This window comes from Embiotoca jacksoni, unplaced genomic scaffold (genome assembly GCF_022577435.1).
Source record: "Embiotoca jacksoni isolate LCO1_2020_lvr unplaced genomic scaffold, fEmbJac1.0.p SCAF_13, whole genome shotgun sequence".
Taxonomy (NCBI): domain Eukaryota; kingdom Metazoa; phylum Chordata; class Actinopteri; family Embiotocidae; genus Embiotoca; species Embiotoca jacksoni.
The window spans coordinates 147087-170000 of record NW_027185263.1 but is presented as its reverse complement, the minus strand read 5'-3'; the positions used below and the strand labels follow the sequence as shown (position 1 = coordinate 170000).

Sequence of the window (22914 nt, the reverse complement as noted above, 5' to 3'; positions counted from 1 at the left end):
GCGGAGCCAAGGTGGTTTATTACATCATGTATAAAGACTGCTGGTTAAAACCCACAGACAGAGCACATGTGATGATGTGGATGTGATATCGCTGTTCTTCATATAAAAATTAAAAAAAGAACTAAACAGGAGGAAAACTGACTTTTATTATTAATCAGTTTTAATCCACTTCCTTTCTGATCGACTCGTTTCTACTCTTATAATGAAAATATATATGATCAACACGTTAACATCAATATCAGCAGAATGGTAGAGCTGAGTCAGCATTTTCTGATTTAATTCAACAAGAGATCGTGGAATCAAAACGAGGAGGAGGAGGAGCAGGAGGAGGAGGAAGAGGAGGACGAGGAGGTGCGTGTCGGAGGGTTTAATATGAAGCGTGCGTGCTGCCTCCCTCCAGCTGCTGCTGCATTATTAAACACTGCAACTCTATTAGTGGTCTTAGTCTAAACACTGGAGGACGAAGAGGAAACTGCACCACGAAATCTGTGACGAAGGACCATCTGTTCCATTATTATGATGAGGGAGGAAGAGGAGGAGGACAAGGAGGATGAGGAGCAGGAAGAGGAGGAAGAAGAGGACGAGGAGGACGAGGAGGAGGAAGAGGAGGAAGAGGAGGAGGAAGGAAAGAGGTTTACAAGTTCTCTGGAGGTGAAAACGTATTATATAAGAAAGTAGTGAGGTAAGGAAGTAGAAAAGATGGAGAGTTAAAAAGAAGGAGAAGTGACAGGAAATAAGGACGTACAGAAGGAAACAAGGAACCAAAGAAGGAAGGAAAGATGTATTAAAGGAAATAATGAGGTATTAAAGGAAATATAAGACAGATTTATGGTAATAAGGAGAGAAGGTGTCAGAAGAAAAGAAGGTGTGGAAGGAGATAACACAGAGAAGGAAACAAGGACAGACAAGGATGGAAGGATGTTCAGAAGGAAACCAAGGAGGATGCAAGGAAACAGGGAAGGGAAAAAAAAGATGTGGAGAAGGAAGTAAGAATTAAGAGAAGGAAGTAAAGATGAGATAGTCAGATCAATGAAGGAAACAAGGAGATAAAGAAGGAAACAAGGCGATAGAGAAGGAAACAAGGAGAAAGAGAAGGAAACAAGGATATAGAGAAGGAAACTAGGAGAAAGAGAAGGAAACTAGGAGAAAGAGAAGGAAACAAGGAGATAGAGAAGGAAACTAGGAGATAGAGAAGGAAACAAGGAGAAAGAGAAGGAAACAAGGACATAGAGAAGGAAACAAGGAGAAAGAGAAGGAAACAAGGGGATAGAAAAGGAAACAAGGAGAAAGAGAAGGAAACAAGGAGAAAGAGAAGGAAACAAGGAGAAAGAGAAGGAAACTAGGAGAAAGAGAAGGAAACAAGGAGATAGAGAAGGAAACAAGGAGATAGAGAAGGAAACAAGGAGAAAGAGAAGGAAACAAGGACATAGAGAAGGAAACAAGGAGATAGAGAAGGAAACAAGGGGATAGAAAAGGAAACAAGGTGAAATAGAAAGGAAAAAGGAGATAGAGAAGGAAACAAGGAGGTATGTGAGGTAAGAAGGAGATGAGGGAGTAGAGGAGGACAGGAGGATGAAGAGTGATGAAGAGGAGTCTTGTGGAAGAGTTTCCACTCGGTTTAATATTCTGCTCAGTTATTTCTGACAGCCGAAGATTTACTGAGTCTGAACGACGGAGACGAAGAGTTTCCTCTGAGATAAACGACTTTGTCTCGTTCCCTCGTCTTCCTCGGCCATCTGGACATCACAGGGCGTCTCGGGTCAAAGAGCCGCCATGTTGGAACCGACGACATCGAACCCGAAGACCATCTTCATCTAGAAACTCACGCCGTCCGTCTCAGTAAATCTGAATCTGATAGAAGCTGTTGCCATGACAACAGACAGTGCTTCACACACACATCAACCGGTTCAGATCCGAGTCACACATTCAGGATGTGACCCCATGTGGGAGACGAGAACGGGACGTACATGGAGCCACAGTGACCTTTGACCTCTAAACTCTCATCACTTCATCCGTGGGACCGAGTGAACGTTTGAACCAAATCTGAAACATTTCCATCAAAGTGTTGTTGAGAAATCGAGTTCCATCCACGACTAAAAGGATGTCTGGGTTCAAAGCTTTAACTAACAATTATTCTATTTATAAATTGTAAGAAAAATCAATCAATCAATAATTTTTTTCTGTAAAAAGTCAAACAAAATAATTAATTGGCAGCGATTTTAATAATTAAATGATCATTTTCATCAATTTAAGCAAAGATGTCAAATCTTTGTTGTCCTGATTCTCTGAACTGGGTTTAGAGAACTTTAGGTTTTGGACAAACAAAGACATCTGGAGTCAAATAAATACAGGAAGAAGAAGAGGAAGAAGAAGAAGAGGAAGAAGAAGAGAAAGAAGAAGAAGAGGAAGAGGAAGAAGAAGAAGAAGAAGAGGAAGAGGAAGAAGAGGAAGAAGAAGAGAAAGAAGAAGAAGAGGAAGAGGAAGAAGAAGAAGAAGAAGAGGAAGAAGAAGAGGAAGAAGAAGAAGAGGAAGAGGAAGAAGAGGAAGAAGAAGAGAAAGAAGAAGAAGAGGAAGAGGAAGAAGAAGAAGAAGAAGAGGAAGAGGAAGAAGAGGAAGAAGAGGAAGAAGAAGAGGAAGAGGAAGAAGAAGAAGAAGAAGAGGAAGAGGAAGAAGAGGAAGAAGAGGAAGAAGAAGAGGAAGAGGAAGAAGAAGAAGAAGAAGAAGAGGAAGAAGAGGAAGAAGAGGAAGAAGAAGAGAGTGGATTCAGAATGAAACAGCTGTTCTTCCTCCTGGTACCTGCGCTGAGGTGTATGTTCATGTGTGCAGTAGTTACACGTTATGTAATGAGGAGATGAACGACGCATCATCATGTAATAAACTAAAGGAAATCCTTTCTTATTAAAGTTGTTGTTTGAAGCCTTCATGCTGTTCTCAGGAACAACAACAATAATTTACTCTTCAAACGAAGTTCAACAGTTTTTAAAGAATTCAGAAGAAAGTTGTTGATTAACTTCAGAAGCTCAACAGAGGAAACAAGTCGACCGAGACGGATCTCAACCAAACTCCATTCAAAAAACACTCATTTTAACTTCAGATTTCCTCATAAAACCGGTCAGAAAAGACCTTTTTTTTAAAACAGACTTATTTTAATGTTTAGATTTTTTTTGAGGCGGGGGGGCTCATGCAACTATGATGTCACGGTGATGTCACTTCAGTGCAGCCGAGGCTGGAAATGAACTCAAAGCCCCTGAAAGTGTGAAGAGGAGCGGCGCCGAGCTCACTCAGCCGCTCATCAAAGCATGAAGCAGGAAGATGCTCTTACCATCCGAAGCCTCCGAAGGACACGCTCCTCTTCCTCCTCAGCATGGTGCCGCTCTTCCTCTCCTCCTCTTTGTCTCCCTCTTCTTCTTATTGTGTCTGGCTCTCCTCCCTCTCCGTGGATCTCTGCCTCCTTTCCTCCCTCCCTCTCTGTTGCTCTCTTCTCTGTCGGTCTAACTCCTCATCTCTCCACCTATAAATACTCTCCTCCAGTCAGACGCCTCCCTCCTCCTCCTCCTCCTCGCTCTTCATCCTCCCACCGCGTCTCCTCCCGCTGTTAATGTTTCTCCTCTCTCGTCGACAATAGGAGGAGCAGGGTGGAGGTAAACACCGTGTTGCCTCTCTCTCCATCCACAACTTATCATACATAATAAATGGAGATAAATGGATTTGATGTTACGTAACGGAGGCTCAGTGTGAAGCTTGAACTCACCAACAAACATCTTTTCATTCATCAGTCTGACAGAAAATTAGAGCTGCAACCGTCCAATTAACAGAAAACTAATCAGCAGCTGCAGGGCTTTTATTCTGAAAATAAATGATTTTACCATTTTTGTTGAGGTGCAAAATAATAATAATAATTAGAAATAATAATACTCCACAGACCAGAGTTCACGTCCATCTGTAGTACCGCTGAGGACCACTAGGGGCTGTCTCCATAGTCTCCATCTGTAGTACCACTGAGGACCGCTAGGGGCTGTCTCCATAGTCTCCATCTGTAGTACCGCTGAGGACCGCTAGGGGCTGTCTCCATAGTCTCCATCTGTAGTACCGCTGAGGACCACTAGGGGCTGTCTCCATAGTCTCCATCTGTAGTACCGCTGAGGACCGCTAGGGGCTGTCTCCATAGTCTCCATCTGTAGTACCGCTGAGGACCGCTAGGGGCTGTCTCCATAGTCTCCATCTGTAGTACCGCTGAGGACCGCTAGGGGCTGTCTCCATAGTCTCCATCTGTAGTACCGCTGAGGACCGCTAGGGGCTGTCTCCATAGTCTCCATCTGTAGTACCGCTGAGGACCGCTAGGGGCTGTCTCCATAGTCTCCATCTGTAGTACCGCTGAGGACCGCTAGGGGCTGTCTCCATAGTCTCCATCTGTAGTACCGCTGAGGACCGCTAGGGGCCGTCTCCACAGTGAGTCGTACTCCTCCAACCAGAATCACATCCTGAAATAAAGTTTAATTTTCATAGATTTAAACAGTTAAAACGTTCTTAGTGAATAAATATAAAGTTTCCAGACTTCTTTTCAAATATTTTACATCCGTTTGGACTTCGAACTTGTTTCCATGTTTCTGAAAGAGTTAAAACGTCAATATTTGACTGAAGGTGGAACATTTCTGAGCCACTAAAAATAAACAGAAAAAAATAAGAGTTGGTTTCTATGGCGATGAAAGCACAGGATGAGATGGTGAGAAGAGCCGACGGCGCCCCCTACAGGCTGAACGATGAACAACAGGCTTCAATAAGGCCGCTCATTCCCGAGACACTGAAACACCAAAACAATGCGTTGCTATGACGACACAGTTTATACAATTCAGAGTCAATCAATCAGCGGAACGAAAGAACAGCGATGAATGAACAAATAATAATAACTAACTAACTTAATCCTGATTTAATTTACTTTATTCCAATTTAAACCAAGCCTATAACTAACTTCTAATTTAAGTCTGACCTAACAGGGCAAGTAAATAGTCGCATATACAACTAAAAATAGATTTGTGCATGTTGGAAAAATAAGCGAACCGAAGTGAAATCACAACGTTTCATGAACATAAACACATTCAGGAAGACGAGGAGAAACAACTTCAGTAAAGTTGGAAAAATATTCACAGTTTTCAACGAATAACTTCTTATAAACACAAATCTAACAAAGGAAGTTAGCCAACAAGCTAAAACCTCAGAGAGGTTCAGGGACCGTCGGAAAAGTGACGCACTGAAGCCAAACTATTCAATAACTTTGGTCTTTAATTTAATTTAATTTCTAAAATCACTTCACACATCAATGATCTCCTGTCGGTTTTTTTCCCAAATAAATTCGCAAAATTATGCAAAATAATTTGCATTATAATAATTAAGAGTTTTCTGTTTTTACTCACTGATCAAAATGCCTTGTTCCGAGGTCCGATAGATGAATCAGCGACCCAGAGGTCGATGGGTCGGAACCATCCTCTGATAAACTCAGGTTCTCATCAAACCGGTCAGAACCAATCATTTCTATTGATCCTGGAAACATTTCTCTGCTGGACGGACGACGGAGGAAGTTACAACCAGAGATCAGTCGCAAATCCAAAGTCAACCAGCTGGTTTTGATTTAGTCGTGTTTAATTTGTAGTTTTAGATTTCAAAGCAGTTGTATTCTGATTTTTCATCTCTTTGAATATTTTCTGTTGTCTTCATGTTTTATCACGGTAAAATTAATCTTTGTGGTTTTGTGCAGATGGTCGAACAAAACAAGACATTTGAAAAACGTCACTTTGAGATTGTGACGAGCATTTTCCACTTCATGCTGACATTTTATAGTCCAAATGATTAACCAATAATCTAGGAAATAATCTGCAGATAAATCAATAATTATTATTTGCAGCCCAATAAAATATAGTCACTTCTAACTCATTAAAACCAAGATGGCAGCAGCCACAGGGCCAGGCTAGAGTCTTCAAAAACACAGATCACAAATTGGTGACGTCACGCAGGGTTGCAGCTTGGTTACCATGATGTAGTTCATATATTTAAATTGAAAAAAAATAGAAAATGTAATAATTCGCTCGCTGCGAGCAGGGTTCGAACCTGCGCGGGGAGACCCCATTGGATTTCAAGTCCAACGCCTTAACCACTCGGCCATCGCAGCTGGCGTCATATAACCTGTCAGGTGTATAATTTGATTCACACATGAAAACCCGGTGGTTCGCTTCGGTGCTCGTGTTCCGGTGTTACCGTTCTTCCAGCGACCATCAACCACTTTCGGTTTCGGCTGCCGTTCATGTTGGAGGAGGTCGTACTTACACACAGGCTCCGTGATGGAGGACAGTCCCGGAGTTTTAAAGGTGACTTGAACTCCGCAGCCGGCGGTTGAAGAAGCAACAGACACCGAGATATTCTCCCCTCTGGTTCTTTACTTCTTCTACGACATGTTAGTCACATACGGCGGACACCGACTCCCCCGACAATGTCTCTTTGTCGGAGCGGCAACATCAAAGACCTACTTTCATTGCAGTGAGGAGGCGCCACCGTGTGGTGCCACTCGGTACTGCAGGAGAAGCACGACACATCACACGAGATAGTCCGAGAAATGACGGTAAATCCCGTTAATGCTCAATCCTCCACGTACAATCCACGGTAAAGCGTATTGGTTTTATTTTCCCTCCCATTACGTCTCTCTGCTCTGTTGCTCTCTGACGCTGAACGCAGTTATATATCGACTTCCGGGGGCTACTTTACGGATATATTCAGGTTCCCCGAACCTTAGCTGCATTGTGTGGGGATGTAGCTCAGTGGTAGAGCGCATGCTTCGCATGTATGAGGTCCCGGGTTCAATCCCCGGCATCTCCAGTCTTTTGTTTTCTGATGCCTCATGCGACACTGAGCAACTGACCAGGTAATAACAACAGGCACGAGGAGGCGCTGCTTCCCTTTACTAATATAGCAGCCGAAATATAATCTAACCTCCTCCGCTTTTATTTTGAAAGTTATCCGGTGTCGCAGTCAAAATCATAATTCTGTTGATTATTTTCCTTTTCTCTTCCTTCTTTGTGTGAAACCAAATGTCTAAAGACATTCTATATGTTAGGGACAAAATATTGGATTACTTCATATTGTTTTACGTTTAAATGTCAGCGTTTTTATTTACAGTACTTGTTTTCTGCCGTTAAACAAAAAACTCATGGTTCCACTGGGGCTCGAACCCAGGACCTTCTGCGTGTAAAGCAGACGTGATAACCGCTACACTATGGAACCACCTGCTGCCCCAACGGAGAACATGGAGCTTAAGAAGGGACACACGAGTAGAGATGTAATATTCAATGTATAAAGGTGAGGATATGACTGAAGGGTGAAAAACTACTGCACGAATGAATATTTGAATAAATACAGGTGGAAGAATATAAAAAGCTGAAATAATACAGAAATAAAGTACAAACGAATGAATGAAATGTCACTATTAATTACATTATTTTGTGTTTTATAGCTGCCAGACAGAGTGTGTAACCTGAGCTGACGTGTTCAGGTATGTGGAGGTGTGGTTGTGGGCGGAGCCTTTAACAAAGAGCCATAAAATTTACCTGCAGCTGCCAAACATCTCATCAGCCCTCAGAGGAGACAGGCGTCGCTTTCCAGGTGAGTTTACCTGTCGGCCTCCTGCTGACAGGATGAAATATGTTCTCCGTTCATTTGAATTCATTTAACAAACACTTCATGAACTTTTGCTGCATATTTTACTTTTTTTTATTAACTAATATTTATTAACTGTAAAACAGCAACTTTAAAAACTCACCTTGTTTATTTTCTGTTGAACTGACTGAATGTGAAGTTGTGCTGACATCATCAAAACCTCCAAAACCCTGTGTGGTTTCATCAACACCAAACTAAACAGGATTCACTGATTGTAGATGTAGATGCAGCCTGGTTCACTTTATTTCGTCTGTTTTGGACCAAAACGGTACACCAACGGCAGGTCAGTGTGACGAACAAAAATCTTTCCAGGAACCAAACAACCCGAATAAATACAAAAAAAAAAATAAGAATTCATCTTTAATTTAAGATGATTTTTCTGATACTTAAAAAAGTTCTTTCCACCAAAAATCTGCTTCACTACGAACTTGATTTTATTATTCATAATTTGAATTTGCTGATGCTTTTCTGTCTTTAGCTGGTTCAAACAGCAGGAAGTGACCTTTAATGTGAAAGTCTCTTTGTTTGATGTTTCTCTGTAAGTGGGAGAGCTAACTGTCCTTCATTTACAAGTCAAATATCAGCGAGTACAAACAAATGAGCTGCGATCAGTCGGCTGCAGACGAAGAACAGAGTTCAGCCTCAACAGGAAGTCGGAGGATTTCTGTGTTTGTAATAAGTTGAGTCTAGAATCAGAAACGCTGGAGACGCTTCCAGTTCTGTCAAGTGAAGCTTACACAATAGTGCAATAAACTGCAATACCACTGAGGGCCACCAGGGGCTGCTCCAATACATCAGCTCACAAACCTGCAGCCCACCAGGTGGCGCCGTCCTGATCCGTCTCCACATCCTCAGCAGTTCCGTCACCATCATGTCCAACACAACGACTTCCTGTCAGGAGTTCGAAGTGACCATTCACACCTCACCTGGTTCCACCTGCGGAACCTTCAGCCGCCTGTGGCTCACCCTGATTGGCTCTGAGAGCGAGACTCCGCCCATCAGCATGAACGAGGGCGACCGTCGCCTCCTGCCGGGGTCGGTGAGTGACATCGTGTTTCCGAACAGTTAGTCTTCGTACGCGTAGTTTACCCTTCCACTTTTACTTTGAAAATCTCTTCTTCCTGTCCTCGCAGACGTGTCAGGCCCGGGTCTGGGCCAGCGGTCCTCTGGGTCGGCTGGTTCTGGTCCGGCTCCGGCTGGAGGTTCGGACCGGATTCCCCGACCTGGACTGGCACTGCAGCCGGGTGGCGGTGCGGCAGGTGGACGGGCCGGTCCAGGTGTTCCTGTGCGAGCGGTGGCTGCGGCCAGTAGAGGGCGACGTGGAGCTGCGGAGCGCCAAGTGTGAGATAACGGACACGTTGATGGTTCTGATCCGTTCGCCATCTTTAATTTAAACGTTGAACTTCATCTGTTGTCTTCGCTCTGTTCGAATAGTTTCTGGTTGCCGTGACAACGGTTCTTCTTCTGATTGGTTCTCAGTTTGTTTGTTGAAGGATGAGACGGAGGAGAAGCTGAAGCAGCAGCGACTCCGACAGGTACAAGGACAGCAGGAGCTCATCAGGTGAAAACACGCCTCCCTCCTCTTCATCACAGGCCTCCCTCCTCTTCATCATGCCCCTCCCTCCTCTTCATCACGCCCCTCCCTCACGCCCCTCCCTCCTCTTCATCACAGGCCTCCCTCCTCTTCATCAGACTCCCCCCTCCTGTTCGTGTCACTCCTCCTTCCTCTTCATCACGCCCCTCCCTCCTCTTCATCACAGGCCTCCCTCCTCTTCATCACTCCCCTCCCTCACGCCCCTCCCTCCTCTTCATCAGACTCCTCCCTCCTCTTCATCAGACGCCCTCCTCTTCATCAGACTCCCTCCTCTTCATCACTCCCCTTCCCTCATGCTCCTCCCTCCTCTTCATCACACGCCCCCCCTCCTGTTCGTGTCGCTCCTCTCTCCTCTTCATCACTCCCCTTCCCTCACGCCCCTCCCTCCTCTTCATCAGACTCCTCCCTCCTCTTCATCAGACTCCTCCCTCCTCTTCCTCTCCAGGTGGCGTCCGTTCATCACTGGCGCTCCTTACTGCGTCGACCTCGACAGTCTGTCTGACCTCGGGCCGAACCTCAGTTACTTTCACAAGACGTGAGGCCCCGCCCACAACGTACGGATGGTCAGGTGAGTCAGACCGAGGGGCGTGACGGAGTCTGAGCTGTGTTCGCCTCTCGCCCGTAGCCCCGCCTCCAACCTGCACCACCTGAGAGGGTTCATCAGCCGGGCCGAACCCTGGAGCGACTTCTCAGAGCTGGAGACGCTGTTCGCCCACATCGGACACCAGAACGCCATCGCCCGTAAGAAACACAACTCCACCCACAACAACAACAACAAACACAACTCCACCCTCAACACTGTCTGTCTGTCTCTCTGTCTCTGTCCGTCTGTCCTCAGGGTTCGTCCAGGCTCACTGGACAGACGACTGGTATTTTGGTTACCAGTGTCTGAACGGCAGTAACCCTCTGCTGCTGCGTCAGACCCGCCTCCTCCCGGCCAACCTGTCCGTCACCTCCGACATGCTCCGCCCCTTCCTGCCTGGAGACTCCTCCCTCGAGCAGGAGCTTCAGGTGTGTGTGTGTGTGTGTGTGTGTGTGTTCTTCCTCTAGCTGTTGTGTGTGACAGGATGTTGATGATCTGTGATGTCACAGAAAGGAACCATCTACCTGTTGGACTACGATGTTCTGGACGGTCTCCCGGGCAACGTGATCAACAGGAAGCAGACGTACCTGTCGGCGCCGCTGTGCCTGCTGCACCTGAACCAGCAGGGTCAGCTGGTCCCCGTCGCCATCCAGGCGAGTTGCCAGAAACCAGCTTTTATTCTGAAACTCTCAGGAGTTAGTGAGTCAATGGTTTTCCCGCCTGCAGCTGCAGCAGATGCCGAGCCCTCAGAACCCGGTCTTCCTGCCCTCTGACCCCAGCTATGATTGGCTGCTGGCTAAGATCTGGGTCCGCTGTGCCGACTTCCAGTTCCACCAGCTGGTGTCCCACTACCTGAGGACCCACATCATGGGGGAGCTGCTCTGTGTGGCCACGCTGCGCCACCTGCCGGATCTCCACCCCCTGCACCAGGTACGTCAACAACATCGACTCACCTGAGCAGTGTTGTTGCGTGGAGCCGTCTCCATGACGACCGTCGTCTGTCTTGTTGTTTCTGTTAACGTCTGGTTCTGGTGAACATTTTCAGACATTTGAACTCATTGTGTGGTCAGATCAGTTGAAGTGGTTCACAAACAAACAAACAAATAGTTTCTTGATGTTTTGTCACAGTTTGTTATTATTGGGTCTTCTCTGCTCTCTGATTGGTTGTTTCCGTGACAGCTGCTGATGCCTCACGTCCGGACGTCTCTGCAGATCAACCTGCAGGCCCGAGCATCGCTGCTGGCGGTTGGCGGAGTCTTCGATCAGGTAAAACTTTAAGGTGGGATCAGTGCAGCCGGTGGGGGCGGGGCCAGCGGGGTTGGTGGGGGCGGGGCCAGTGGGGACGTGTTCCCCATCACCACGGTAATGTGTTGGGTCTCGTCCCCTCCAGGCGGTCGGTTCTGGTCTGAACACGTTATCTGTCCTCCTCTCCCGGGCCTCGGCCAGGATCCGGTACCGGTCCCTGTGCGTCCCCGACGACCTGATGGACCGCGGCTTGGACAACCTGCCGCAGAGCTACTACGGACAGGACGCCCTGAGAGTCTGGGAGGTTCTGCATGGGTAAACAAACGCACCTCGGCCAGGTGGGACGTCCTGAGAGAGAGAGTTTAGTGTGTGTGTGTGTGTGTGCAGGTTCGTCCTCAGCTGGCTGGATGTGTATTACAGCGGAGACGAGGACGTCCAGCAGGACTCGGAGCTCCAGTCGTGGATCAGTGACATCAACACACACGGCTTCACACCCCACTCAGGTGGTTGGTTGGTTGGTTGGTTTGTTTGTTACTGAGATGGACGGAGCTGAGCTACACATCCTGTAGATCTGGAATCTCTTTGTCCTGAACTCAGACTGACAGGTTCACGTCAGCAGAACTACAGGAGCCCATCAGGTGTGATGAGACACGTTAAAACGTTAACGCAGCCTGTGAAGCTGAGCTCAGGGCAAAGAAACCCTACAGGTCACCTGTCCTCTAACGTCTCCGTCGTCTCACCTGTCCTCTAACGTCTCACCTGTCCAGGTTTCCCGACGGTCTTCTACACCAAAGCTGAACTGTCCAAGTTCGTCACCATGGTCGTCTTCTCCTGCTCAGCTCTGCACGCCGCCGTCAACTTCTCACAAGTTCGTCACACAAGCATTTTATTCTAGTTTCACTTCCTGCCGTCTGTGATTGTTGGCCCCGCCCCCTTATTAGTTTCACCTGTCCCTCGTTGTCCTCCTCTCCCTGCTGTATCTGGTCTGGCGTATTTTTAGCGTGTCCCTTTAAGATGTTTCCCTCGTGTCTCCAGCTGGACTTCGCTCTCTGGATGCCGAACTGTCCCGCCTCGATGGCGCGTCCGCCGCCGCAGGTGAAAGGCGCCGTGACGCAGGACGACATCATGTCCTACCTGCCGGACGTGAACTCCACCTGTCGCGTCCTGATGGCGCTGACCGTGCTGTCACAGCCCAGCGTCAACTTTGTGAGATAACTCCGCCCACTCCGTCCTCCTGCTCCACAGGGAGAACCAATCAAACATTCAGGATCAGAGCTTCTTTGTGGGATTCACAATTCTTTGTCAAATGTTTATGTATGTTCATTTTTGAGCTTTTTTATTGTAAATGTTTGTTGTTTTTGTCTGTCTCCCCCTGCAGGTTCCTCTCTGTCAATACAAGGAGGCCGTCTTCCAAGACGACCCCCACCGCAGGCTGGTGGAGGAGGTGCAGGCTCAGCTCAAGGCCATTTCTGATGACATCACAGAGCGCAACAGCCAACTGGAGCTGCCGTATCCATACCTGTTCCCCGGACGCATCGAGAACAGCGTCGCCATTTAAATCCACATCAGACCGCAGGGATCATTATTATCATCATTATTATTATTAATAAATCCAGTGGGGGGCTGCAACAAGCAACTTTTGATGATTAACTCTTCAATAAGATTTAATTGAATTAAACGCTTTAAACTATTAAATACAGTAAATTCTATAAACATACAGAAACTCTTCATCAGATTTAAACTGGACTTTAATTTCTGCTTCATTTCAACAGTAAAAACAAACTCGGCTGAACAACTGAAATGTTGAACTGTTTCATCTGGAATCACTTTAATAATAAATAATCTGTACATGCAGAATGTTTCATGTTTTGTGGGGTTCTTTGTTCAACATGTGAAGGTCCAACGGATGCAAGAATTATGACAACAAAACAATAATAATAACAACAATAATAATAATCAGCAGTGACTTGACGTCAGCTACAGCTAGCTGCTGAGATCGTGAGCTAAAGCTAATTCACCTTTTTTTCTCCTTACTTGTATTTTTTTTTTTAAATATCCCAACATGTTAGAAGATGAGATTTTAGATCAGATATATAATACAGCAACTAAATTTAATCATGAGAGAATATTTTTTTAAATTAGCGGCTAAAACTGCTGAACGCTAAGCTAACTAGCTTGGTTCAGCAGCGCAGCAGTTAGCTGCCTCCGATGTGAAATTCATGTTTTATTTTATGACGCATTCAAATATTAAAAAATGACTTCAAATAAACAAGGACACGTTTTGTTTGTTTTTCAGGTTTATAATGACAATAAATAATGAAAGAGAATAGAATGAGTGTTTTCCAGCAGAAGGACACGTTGAACATTTGAAAAGTGAAGCTTCGAGTTTCCAGGAAACTCAAACACCAACGGACAAACTTGAACTTCCAAAGAAGGAACGTGTGGAACCGAAGCGCTCCGACGTCACGACGCCGAGGTTGCATCAGAACTCACGTCTTCTCATCACGTTTTCATACTGACGGTGAAAATAACACTGAAATAAAATACAAACTTTCTGTCCGACTGTTTCCAGCGACGTCGCTCAGCTTTAAATACAAATATTAAAGTCATAAAGAGTTTATGAGGAAACACTTTATTTTACAGGTCACGAGCTTCTCTGCTTGTTTCCTGGAAACTCTCCTGATCATTAACTTCATATAAAAATGATTAGACTTCGTTCAGTAAATCTTCATTTAACTGAAAATGAAACTTCAGCCTGACGTCCGATAAAGAGCCGACGACTTCTTCCTGATGAATGTTGTAAACATCCTGATTGACAGATTCACATCCGACAGGTTTCAGAAGATCAAACTGCTGAAAGTTCTTTAATCTCACAAACACTGAAACATCTGGTTCCTCAACTTCATCGAAACCTTCAAATCTTTCTGCTTTAACGTCTCATTTCTTCCTGTTCCTGTCATTTTAAGTGTCTCCTCCTCCTCCTCCCCCTCCTCCCCTTCCTCCCTCCTCCTTCTTCCTCCTCCTCCCCTTCCTCCCCCCTTACTCCCCTTACTCCCACCTCCTCCCCTTCCTCCCTCCTGCTCCCTCCTCCTCCCCTTCCTCCCCTTCCTCCCTCCTGCTCCCTCCTCCTCCCCTTCCTCCCCTTCCTCCCTCCTGCTCCCTCCTCCTCCCCTTCCTCCCCTTCCTCCCCTTCCTCCCTCCTGCTCCCTCCTCCTCCCCCTCCCCCTCCTCCCTAGCTGACCGGGTCCACCACCAGCACCTTGCACTCCCTCTTGGCGATCTTGTCCAGCGACAGCAGCGACTTGTCCTGCGGCGGCAGGTAGAGCGGCCGACCGACCGGGGAGCCGACGGGAGGCGTGATGGCCCGCCGCTCCATGGCGCTGCCCGTCCTGACCCACACACACACACACACACACACACACACACACACACACACACACACACACACACCCAGATGAGATGGGTGATGACGTGATGACTCTCCTCTGAATCTGAATGTTTACCTCATGATGTGCGAGCGGGACGGCTGCTGGTGGGAGAAGGACTGAGACCGACCCAGACTGGCCTGGTGCCGGTCCAGAAGGTCCCGAACCGCCGGGCTGGACGGGCTGTTCTTACCTAAGACGACACACATCTACAGGTTTATATTCTAGTGTTGTGTTGATTGGTTTTTTTTGTATTGTTTGTGATGTGGAATAAAGGAGAGCGGTCGTTCTTACGTGACAGCGGACGAGCGTCGGGCGGAGGGTTCGACACCGACGCTGTGAACTGCAGCTTCAACTTCATGTGCTGACTCAGCTGCAGAGACATGAGGAGCAGTGAGGAGCAGTGAGGAGGTGAAGACATGAGTCAGCACATGAGGAGGTGCTGAGGTCAGACGTACCTCGTACAGTCCTGGTTTGAGGATCTGGAAGGCGACGCTGAAGGACAGAGTGCTGCCTTTACGACACTGACCGAGGTTACTGAGAGGAGTGTGACAGACCACCGCTGACAGAGCTGCATCCTCACTCTGCCCACGACCTACACACACACACACACACACACACACACACGTTTACACAGAGGTGTACAACTTTTAGTGATTTAAATGTGATTTAAATGTCTTAATGACATGTCTGATCATCTGTTTTGTTCCAAAATGGCCTAAACCAGTCTAAACCAGGCTTAACCAGCCTAAACCAGTTTAAACCAGTCTAAACCAGGCTTAACCAGCCCAAACTGACCTAAACCAGCCTAAACCGACCTAAACCAGTCTAAACCGGCCTAAACCAGTCTAAACCAACCTAAACCAGCCTACAACAGCCTAAACCATCCTTAAATATGTCTGAGTTCAGATCTGACTGAATTATGACTCTAAAGGTTTTAAAGCAATAACAACATGTTTTGTTCTGAAACTCTCCGAATTATAACCAAACTTGTTGAAGGTATAAAAAGTGGCACAACAACAAGCTGCTGCAGGTTTTATCTCCCAGAATCCTCCAGCTGAGTGTGAAGCAGCCAGCCGGAGGAGCTCAGACACACACTGACCGTCCGGAGTCCAGACGAGCCGCACGGCCAGGAAGTCCTGAAGGTTGTTGAGCAGCACGTATTTGACCTTGAAGCGCTCCTTGACGCGGACGGCGCTCGGACAGCTTGCCGTCATCACGAAGCGCGGCTGGTCCAGACGGATGCTCGGCAACCTGAGAGGAGGGAGACGGAGATGAAGGAGACCCGACTCTCCTCGGTCCTGTCAGATTACCTGGTGGCCCTGCGGAGGGCCCCGAGCCCTATCTTTGGAACCACTGGACCGAACCAGCTCACAGGAGTTAAAGCAGCTGCAACATGTTTGTGTTTGAGGCGTCACCTGTAGTGGGTGTAGATGCAGTTGGTGAACGGCATCTTGGGAGTCGACCACTGAAGCACGGCGACCAGAGGAACCTCCAGCCCCTGAAGACCCCCCCCACCACACACACACACACACACACACACACACACACACACACACACACTGACATTATTATCATCATTATGTAAATATAATGGTTAAGCATATTTGCGACCTGAACGATCTCGTTAACAACAGACAATCAGGCCCGAACCTCGTTAGAGTCGTCCTGCGGCATGTCGTTGAGGTGCAGCTGGAACAGGAAGTCGTGCTCCTCTAAAGCACTGAGCATGCTGGGAAGGCGTCCGGCCAGGCTGTCCACCCGGCAGAACGACGCCATGCCGACCTCACCGGACTGGTGGCTGCCGAGAGGAAGAAGATCAAACTCACAGTGACATCACAGGAGGTTCCCCGACACGCCCCCCCCGCTCCTAGAGGAACCGCCTACTGATGACATCATCACAGTTCCTGTTTCAAGTGCTACTATTTCATAGTTCCTGACAGGAACATGTTCCGAAACTCCTTTTTTTTTTTTGTCGTGAAAACACGAGACAGTTTGAATTTAGGTTCACAAATCAGAAAAGAAATCAGTTCTTCTCCCCAGGCCTGTCAATCAAACCAGCCCCGCCCCCAAACATATCCCTGTTCGAGTCCTAATATGTAATGAATGATGACATTCCCTAGTGGTCTTCAGCGGTACTACAGATGGAGTCTATGGAGACAGCCCCTAGTGGTCCTCAGTGGTACTACAGATGGAGTCTATGGAGACAGCCCCTAGTGGTCCTCAGGGGTACTACAGATGGAGTCTATGGAGACAGCCCCTAGTGGTCCTCGGTGGTACTACAGATGGAGTCTATGGAGACAGCCCCCAGTGGTCCTCAGTGGTACTACAGATGGAGTCTATGGAGACAGCCCCCAGTGGTCCTCAGGGGTACTACAGATGGAGTCTATGGAGACAGCCCCCAGTGGTCCTCAGTGGTACTACAGATGGAGTCTATGGAGACAGCCCCCAGTGGTCCTCAGTGGTACTACAGATGGAGTCTATGGAGACAGCCCCCAGTGGTCCTCAGGGGTACTACAGATGGAGTCTATGGAGACAGCCCCTAGTGGTCCTCGGTGGTACTACAGATGGAGTCTATGGAGACAGCCCCCAGTGGTCCTCAGTGGTACTACAGATGGAGTCTATGGAGACAGCCCCCAGTGGTCTTCAGTGGTACTACAGATGGAGTCTATGGAGACAGCCCCTAGTGGTCCTCAGTGGTAATACACACACTCAACCCAGTAACGTCCTGAAATATAGACTAAAGGTGAAAGTGTACGTACCACACGTTGTCCACCAGCAGCACGGAGCCATCAGGCATCATGGGAAGGTACGAGGCGTTGAGGTTCGGTAAAATCCGAACATCCCGAATGCTCACCTCCTCCTGAGAGGACTCGTTCAGCACTGAGAGGAGAAGAGACGGATGTGTTCAAGAAGTGCCATAAAGTGCAATACCACTGAGGGCCACTAGGGACTGCCTTTTATTTATTTATTTATATTCATCTAATGACATCATGATGACTTGTGGTAAACATTTGAATTTCAATGGGAGTGTACTGGAGACAGCCCCTACTGGCCCGCAGTGGTATTACACTTCTGCAATGGCCTCATTTTCATGCTACAAAATCTTTACATACAGTCTATGCTGGAAGGGGAGGGTGAGGGAAGGGGTGTTCAGTTGGTTGCAATCTGTAACGTCACCACTAGATGCCACTAAATCCTCCATACTGCTCCAAGAGAAGCAGCCAATCACAGTTCTTGTGGCAACCATGTGATATCTCGTCCGCATCCCGTGGCTTTTATTTATTTTTTATTAAAAAAAATTGTCAATCCCATAATAACCTTGATTGATGAGGACTGATGCGTTACCTTTCAGGACGGCGAGGTGCCTCCCAGAAACGGTCATCTGCTTGCAGCGAACGGTCGGCGGCGGCAGGACGGTGAGCGTCGTGCTCACTGTGGACGGTTTGTTAAAATACACACTGAGCTCAGTTCATTCAATTTACCACGTTGTTTTTAAAAAGATAAATTCATCGCTTAGTCGATGAAAAGTCAAAAAACTGAAAAAACACAAGGTGACATCTTTAAAACCAAAAACTATCTGCTAACTAACTACTAATCTGCTGCTTCTATTTATGCTGCTTGAAGACGTGTTTCTGTCGATTAAGACGTCCCTATGTTCCTATAAAGGTGCCGGGCGGAGCAACACTGCCCCTGGTGTCTACAACCGGCACTACAAATCCCACTTTGACACCTTCAGGTACAGAAGAGCAGGTGTGTGTACCTTGAGCCTTGAAGGTGTTCAGGTCGTGTCTGAAGGTGTGTGTCGGCTCTCGTTGCTGCAGGACGCTCAGGTAGCCAAGTTCCTGCACCTCCACCTTCTCCGCCTCCCTCTTCCACACCGTCACCATCACCTGGACACACACAGAACCAGAACACCGACCGGTGTCTGGTATCACAATGGATCCGAGCCCAGTTTACCGGGTCGCACCTGAGTTTGCTAACAACTTTACCAAATGTACTGACGTCTGGTGGACAAACAGAACCAAACCGACACAGAGCGTCCACCATGAGGCGCACGGCAGGTGTTCGTCCTCACCTTGACTTTTAGGGTGCTGACAGGAAGTTTGTCCAGAGAGACGGTGAGCGGGAAGATGACTTCATCGGTCAGAACCACCGGCTCGTCCAGAGGAGACTGATCCAGAGAAAATAACCCACTGATCAGACATCATGAACTCACAACTTCAGGATTCATGCAGCTCAGAGACATGACGACATGAGTGCACAATGTATGGATGTATGGATGTATAGGTGGTTGGATGTATAGGTGGTTGGATGTGTAGATGGTTGGATGTGTAGATGTATAGATGGTTGGATGTGTAGATGGTTGGATGTGTAGATGTATAGATGGTTGGATGTATAGATGGTTGGATGTGTAGATGGTTGGATGTGTAGATGTATAGATGGTTGGATGTATAGATGGTTGGATGTGTAGATGGTTGGATGTGTAGATGGTTGGATGTATAGGTGGTTGGATGTATAGATGGTTGGATGTATAGATGGTTGGATGTATAGATGGTTGGATGTATAGATGGTTGATGTATAAATGGTTGGATGTATAGATGGTTGGATGTATAGATGGTTGGATGTATAGGTGGTTGGATGTGTAGATGGTTGGATGTATAGATGGTTGGATGTATAGATGGTTGGATGTATAGATGGTTGGATGTGTAGATGGTTGGATGTATAGATGGTTGGATGTATAAATGGTTGGATGTATAGATGGTTGGATGTGTATATGGTTGGATGTATAGCTGGTTGGATGTGTATATGGTTGGATGTATAGATGGTTGGATGTGTATATGGTTGGATGTATAGGTGGTTGGATGTATAGATGGTTGGATGTATAGATGGTTGGATGTGTAGATGTATAGATGGTTGGATGTATAGATGGTTGGATGTATAGATGGTTGGATGTGTAGATGGTTGGATGTATAGATGGTTGGATGTATAGATGGTTGGATGTGTATATGGTTGGATGTATAGATGGTTGGATGTATAGATGGTTGGATGTATAGATGGTTGATGTATAAATGGTTGGATGTATAGATGGTTGGATGTATAGATGGTTGGATGTATAGGTGGTTGGATGTGTAGATGGTTGGATGTATAGATGGTTGGATGTATAGATGGTTGGATGTATAGATGGTTGGATGTGTAGATGGTTGGATGTATAGATGGTTGGATGTATAAATGGTTGGATGTATAGATGGTTGGATGTGTATATGGTTGGATGTATAGATGGTTGGATGTGTATATGGTTGGATGTATAGATGGTTGGATGTGTATATGGTTGGATGTATAGGTGGTTGGATGTATAGATGGTTGGATGTATAGATGGTTGGATGTGTAGATGTATAGATGGTTGGATGTATAGATGGTTGGATGTATAGATGGTTGGATGTGTAGATGGTTGGATGTATAGATGGTTGGATGTATAGATGGTTGGATGTGTAGATGGTTGGATGTATAGGTGGTTGGATGTATAGATGGTTGGATGTATAGATGGTTGGATGTATAGATGGTTGGATGTGTAGATGGTTGGATGTATAGATGGTTGGATGTATAAATGGTTGGATGTATAGGTGGTTGGATGTATAGATGGTTGGATGTATAGATGGTTGGATGTGTAGATGGTTGGATGTATAGATGGTTGGATGTGTATATGGTTGGATGTATAGATGGTTGGATGTGTATATGGTTGGATGTATAGATGGTTGGATGTGTATATGGTTGGATGTATAGGTGGTTGGATGTATAGATGGTTGGATGTATAGATGGTTGGATGTGTAGATGTATAGATGGTTGGATGTATAGATGGTTGGATGTATAGATGGTTGGATGTGTAGATGGTTGGATGTATAGATGGTTGGATGTATAGATGGTTGGATGTGTAGATGGTTGGATGTATAGGTGGTTGGATGTATAGATGGTTGGATGTATAGATGGTTGGATGTATAGATGGTTGGATGTGTAGATGGTTGGATGTATAGATGGTTGGATGTGTAGATGGTTGGATGTATAGATGGTTGGATGTATAAATGGTTGGATGTATAGATGGTTGGATGTGTAGATGGTTGGATGTATAGATGGTTGGATGTATAAATGGTTGGATGTATAGATGGTTGGATGTGTATATGGTTGGATGTATAGATGGTTGGATGTGTATATGGTTGGATGTATAGATGGTTGGATGTGTATATGGTTGGATGTATAGGTGGTTGGATGTATAGATGGTTGGATGTATAGATGGTTGGATGTGTAGATGTATAGATGGTTGGATGTATAGATGGTTGGATGTATAGATGGTTGGATGTGTAGATGGTTGGATGTATAGATGGTTGGATGTATAGATGGTTGGATGTGTAGATGGTTGGATGTATAGGTGGTTGGATGTATAGATGGTTGGATGTATAGATGGTTGGATGTATAGATGGTTGGATGTGTAGATGGTTGGATGTATAGATGGTTGGATGTATAAATGGTTGGATGTATAGGTGGTTGGATGTATAGATGGTTGGATGTATAGATGGTTGGATGTGTAGATGGTTGGATGTATAGATGGTTGGATGTGTATATGGTTGGATGTATAGATGGTTGGATGTGTATATGGTTGGATGTATAGATGGTTGGATGTGTATATGGTTGGATGTATAGGTGGTTGGATGTATAGATGGTTGGATGTATAGATGGTTGGATGTGTAGATGTATAGATGGTTGGATGTATAGATGGTTGGATGTATAGATGGTTGGATGTGTAGATGGTTGGATGTATAGATGGTTGGATGTATAGATGGTTGGATGTGTAGATGGTTGGATGTATAGGTGGTTGGATGTATAGATGGTTGGATGTGTAGATGGTTGGATGCGGTACCTGGACAGGTGCCCTGCGGAACTCCCTGGCAGCGGTCCCGGATGAGTTGTGGATGAGCAGCGGTTTACAGTCCCTGAAGCTGCGGCAGCGTGAGTCCACCCGGCTGCCGAGCGCAGCGATGGCGGCCTCGGCCGCGGCGATGTAGTCCTCCTCTCCGTCCTCATTGGCCTCGTCGCCGCTGCTCTGGTAGTCGTGGTGGTGGTGGTTGCCACGGTGACGGCTGCTCTCTCCCGGACTCACACTGGCCACGGCGCACAAAGAGCCGGCCAGCTCCCTCCAGGCGCGGCTACTGGCCGACTCAGTCCCAAAACCTGCTGCGACGCCATCGGCGCCCCCTGCTGGAGGTCGGACATCACACACACACACACACACACACACTTGAAAGATGGCGCTGTGTGAGTAGACCCCAGTTAAAGAGTAAATTTCCCCACTGTGGGATTAATGACTGTCTTTGTTAGCTACTAGCATCCCATAATGTTTGAAAAACATAATCAGTGATATGAGAGCATGAAATTTATGAAATATTTAGCAGTTTGTTGGAGGAATGATTTTTATGATTTTTTTTTTTTTACATTTTCAGATTCATTTTCTCTTGAAGGACGAATGACTCAATAATTGGAGCTTTAACGTTAAATATAAAGATTTGTATATGTGAACACGTACGTTTTATATTTAAATTGTGTTGTTGCATCTCACGTTTGAAGTGAAAAGAAACATTTTGTATTTCCTGTTGTTTATGGTGGTTTTGTGTTGTGTCCTGTGTTCAGGTTAAATGGGATGATTTTTCTATGGACTCTGGTCTGAGGCTGTTTCCTCTCCTCCATGTTGTAAATATCTGACTCACATTCATAAAAACAGTTAACAGATTGAATGTCTGCATTAATGTTATTGAAACAAAAATATAATCTTCCTCTCATCCTCAGCCGGCCGGATGCCCCCCCCCCCCCTTCCCCTCTTACCGGGGCCGGGCTCGGTCGGCGTCGTCCCGGCGTCCCTGCAGCGCAGCACCAGCAGGAAGCGGACGGTCTCGCCCAGGTAGAGGTGGCTCCGGCGGGGCAGCGTGCGGTACCGGGCCGGGTCGGACAGATCCGTGATGGGCACCGCCGGGAAATACATGAAGTACTCGCACTGCGACTCCATCATCTGCACCATGGCGACGGGCGGAGGAGGCTGAGAGCAGGACCACCGCAGTCCACAAAGGCTGAAACAACGGAACACACACTTCCTGAGCGCCCTTTCAAAATAAGAACGGGTACGCTGTCTGGGTCATAAACTCAACATCCGACGATAGCGCCCCACAGTGGCCGTTTTACTGCAACATGCAGCTGGCTATCCATCTTTATCACCCAGACTGATATAATACAGATTAAGAGACAGTTTATAATCATTTTAGATTTTTCAATTCATTTAATATCATCACCTGGATGTGTAACACTGACCGGAAGTTTTATTG

At 46.5% G+C, this 22914-nt stretch overlaps 3 protein-coding genes and 3 non-coding genes across 7 annotated transcripts in view; 2 read left to right on the top strand and 4 right to left on the bottom strand.

Annotated features, from left to right (window-relative positions):
* Positions 1-3651, bottom strand: part of LOC138196030 (rap1 GTPase-activating protein 2-like) — a 28687-nt gene extending 25036 nt beyond the window's left edge. The window contains exon 1 of one of the 2 annotated variants that reach the window (XM_069145693.1): positions 3323-3651. In XM_069145693.1, coding sequence (XP_069001794.1) covers positions 3323-3366 — 44 coding nt within the window. In that variant the 5' untranslated portion in view covers positions 3367-3651. The remainder of the gene's footprint in view (positions 1-3322) is intronic. The other variant, XM_069145694.1, reaches the window with a different exon arrangement.
* Positions 3652-6081: 2430 nt separating this feature from the next.
* On the bottom strand, positions 6082-6163 carry trnas-uga (transfer RNA serine (anticodon UGA)). Its single transcript has one exon. It is a non-coding gene; the product is annotated as a tRNA-Ser (tRNA).
* Positions 6164-6297: 134 nt separating this feature from the next.
* LOC138196031 (hydroperoxide isomerase ALOXE3) lies at positions 6298-12980 on the top strand. Its single transcript, XM_069145696.1, has 18 exons — positions 6298-6359; positions 6530-6610; positions 7222-7344; positions 7499-7647; positions 8557-8740; positions 8835-9042; positions 9181-9262; positions 9741-9830; positions 9921-10036; positions 10134-10306; positions 10388-10531; positions 10605-10808; positions 11058-11144; positions 11269-11438; positions 11511-11629; positions 11891-11991; positions 12159-12329; positions 12502-12980. The coding sequence occupies exons 5-18, from the start codon at positions 8573-8575 to the stop codon at positions 12679-12681; spliced, it is 2013 nt and encodes a 670-aa protein (XP_069001797.1). The 5' UTR covers positions 6298-6359; positions 6530-6610; positions 7222-7344; positions 7499-7647; positions 8557-8572; the 3' UTR covers positions 12682-12980.
* trnaa-cgc (transfer RNA alanine (anticodon CGC)) lies at positions 6793-6864 on the top strand. Its single transcript has one exon. It is a non-coding gene; the product is annotated as a tRNA-Ala (tRNA).
* Positions 7197-7269, bottom strand: trnav-uac (transfer RNA valine (anticodon UAC)). Its single transcript has one exon. It is a non-coding gene; the product is annotated as a tRNA-Val (tRNA).
* Positions 12981-14350: 1370 nt separating the features above from the next.
* LOC138196029 (trafficking protein particle complex subunit 14-like) lies at positions 14351-22668 on the bottom strand. The gene is made up of 13 exons (XM_069145692.1): positions 22421-22668; positions 21462-21799; positions 18627-18722; positions 18312-18441; positions 17897-17983; positions 17311-17431; positions 16202-16349; positions 15967-16049; positions 15651-15802; positions 15007-15143; positions 14843-14921; positions 14627-14741; positions 14351-14512 (listed from the first exon to the last, which is right to left on the bottom strand). Exons 1-13 carry the CDS (start codon positions 22611-22613, stop codon positions 14356-14358), a joined length of 1836 nt encoding a protein of 611 aa, XP_069001793.1. The 5' UTR covers positions 22614-22668; the 3' UTR covers positions 14351-14355.
* Between the last annotated feature and the right edge of the window lie 246 nt (positions 22669-22914).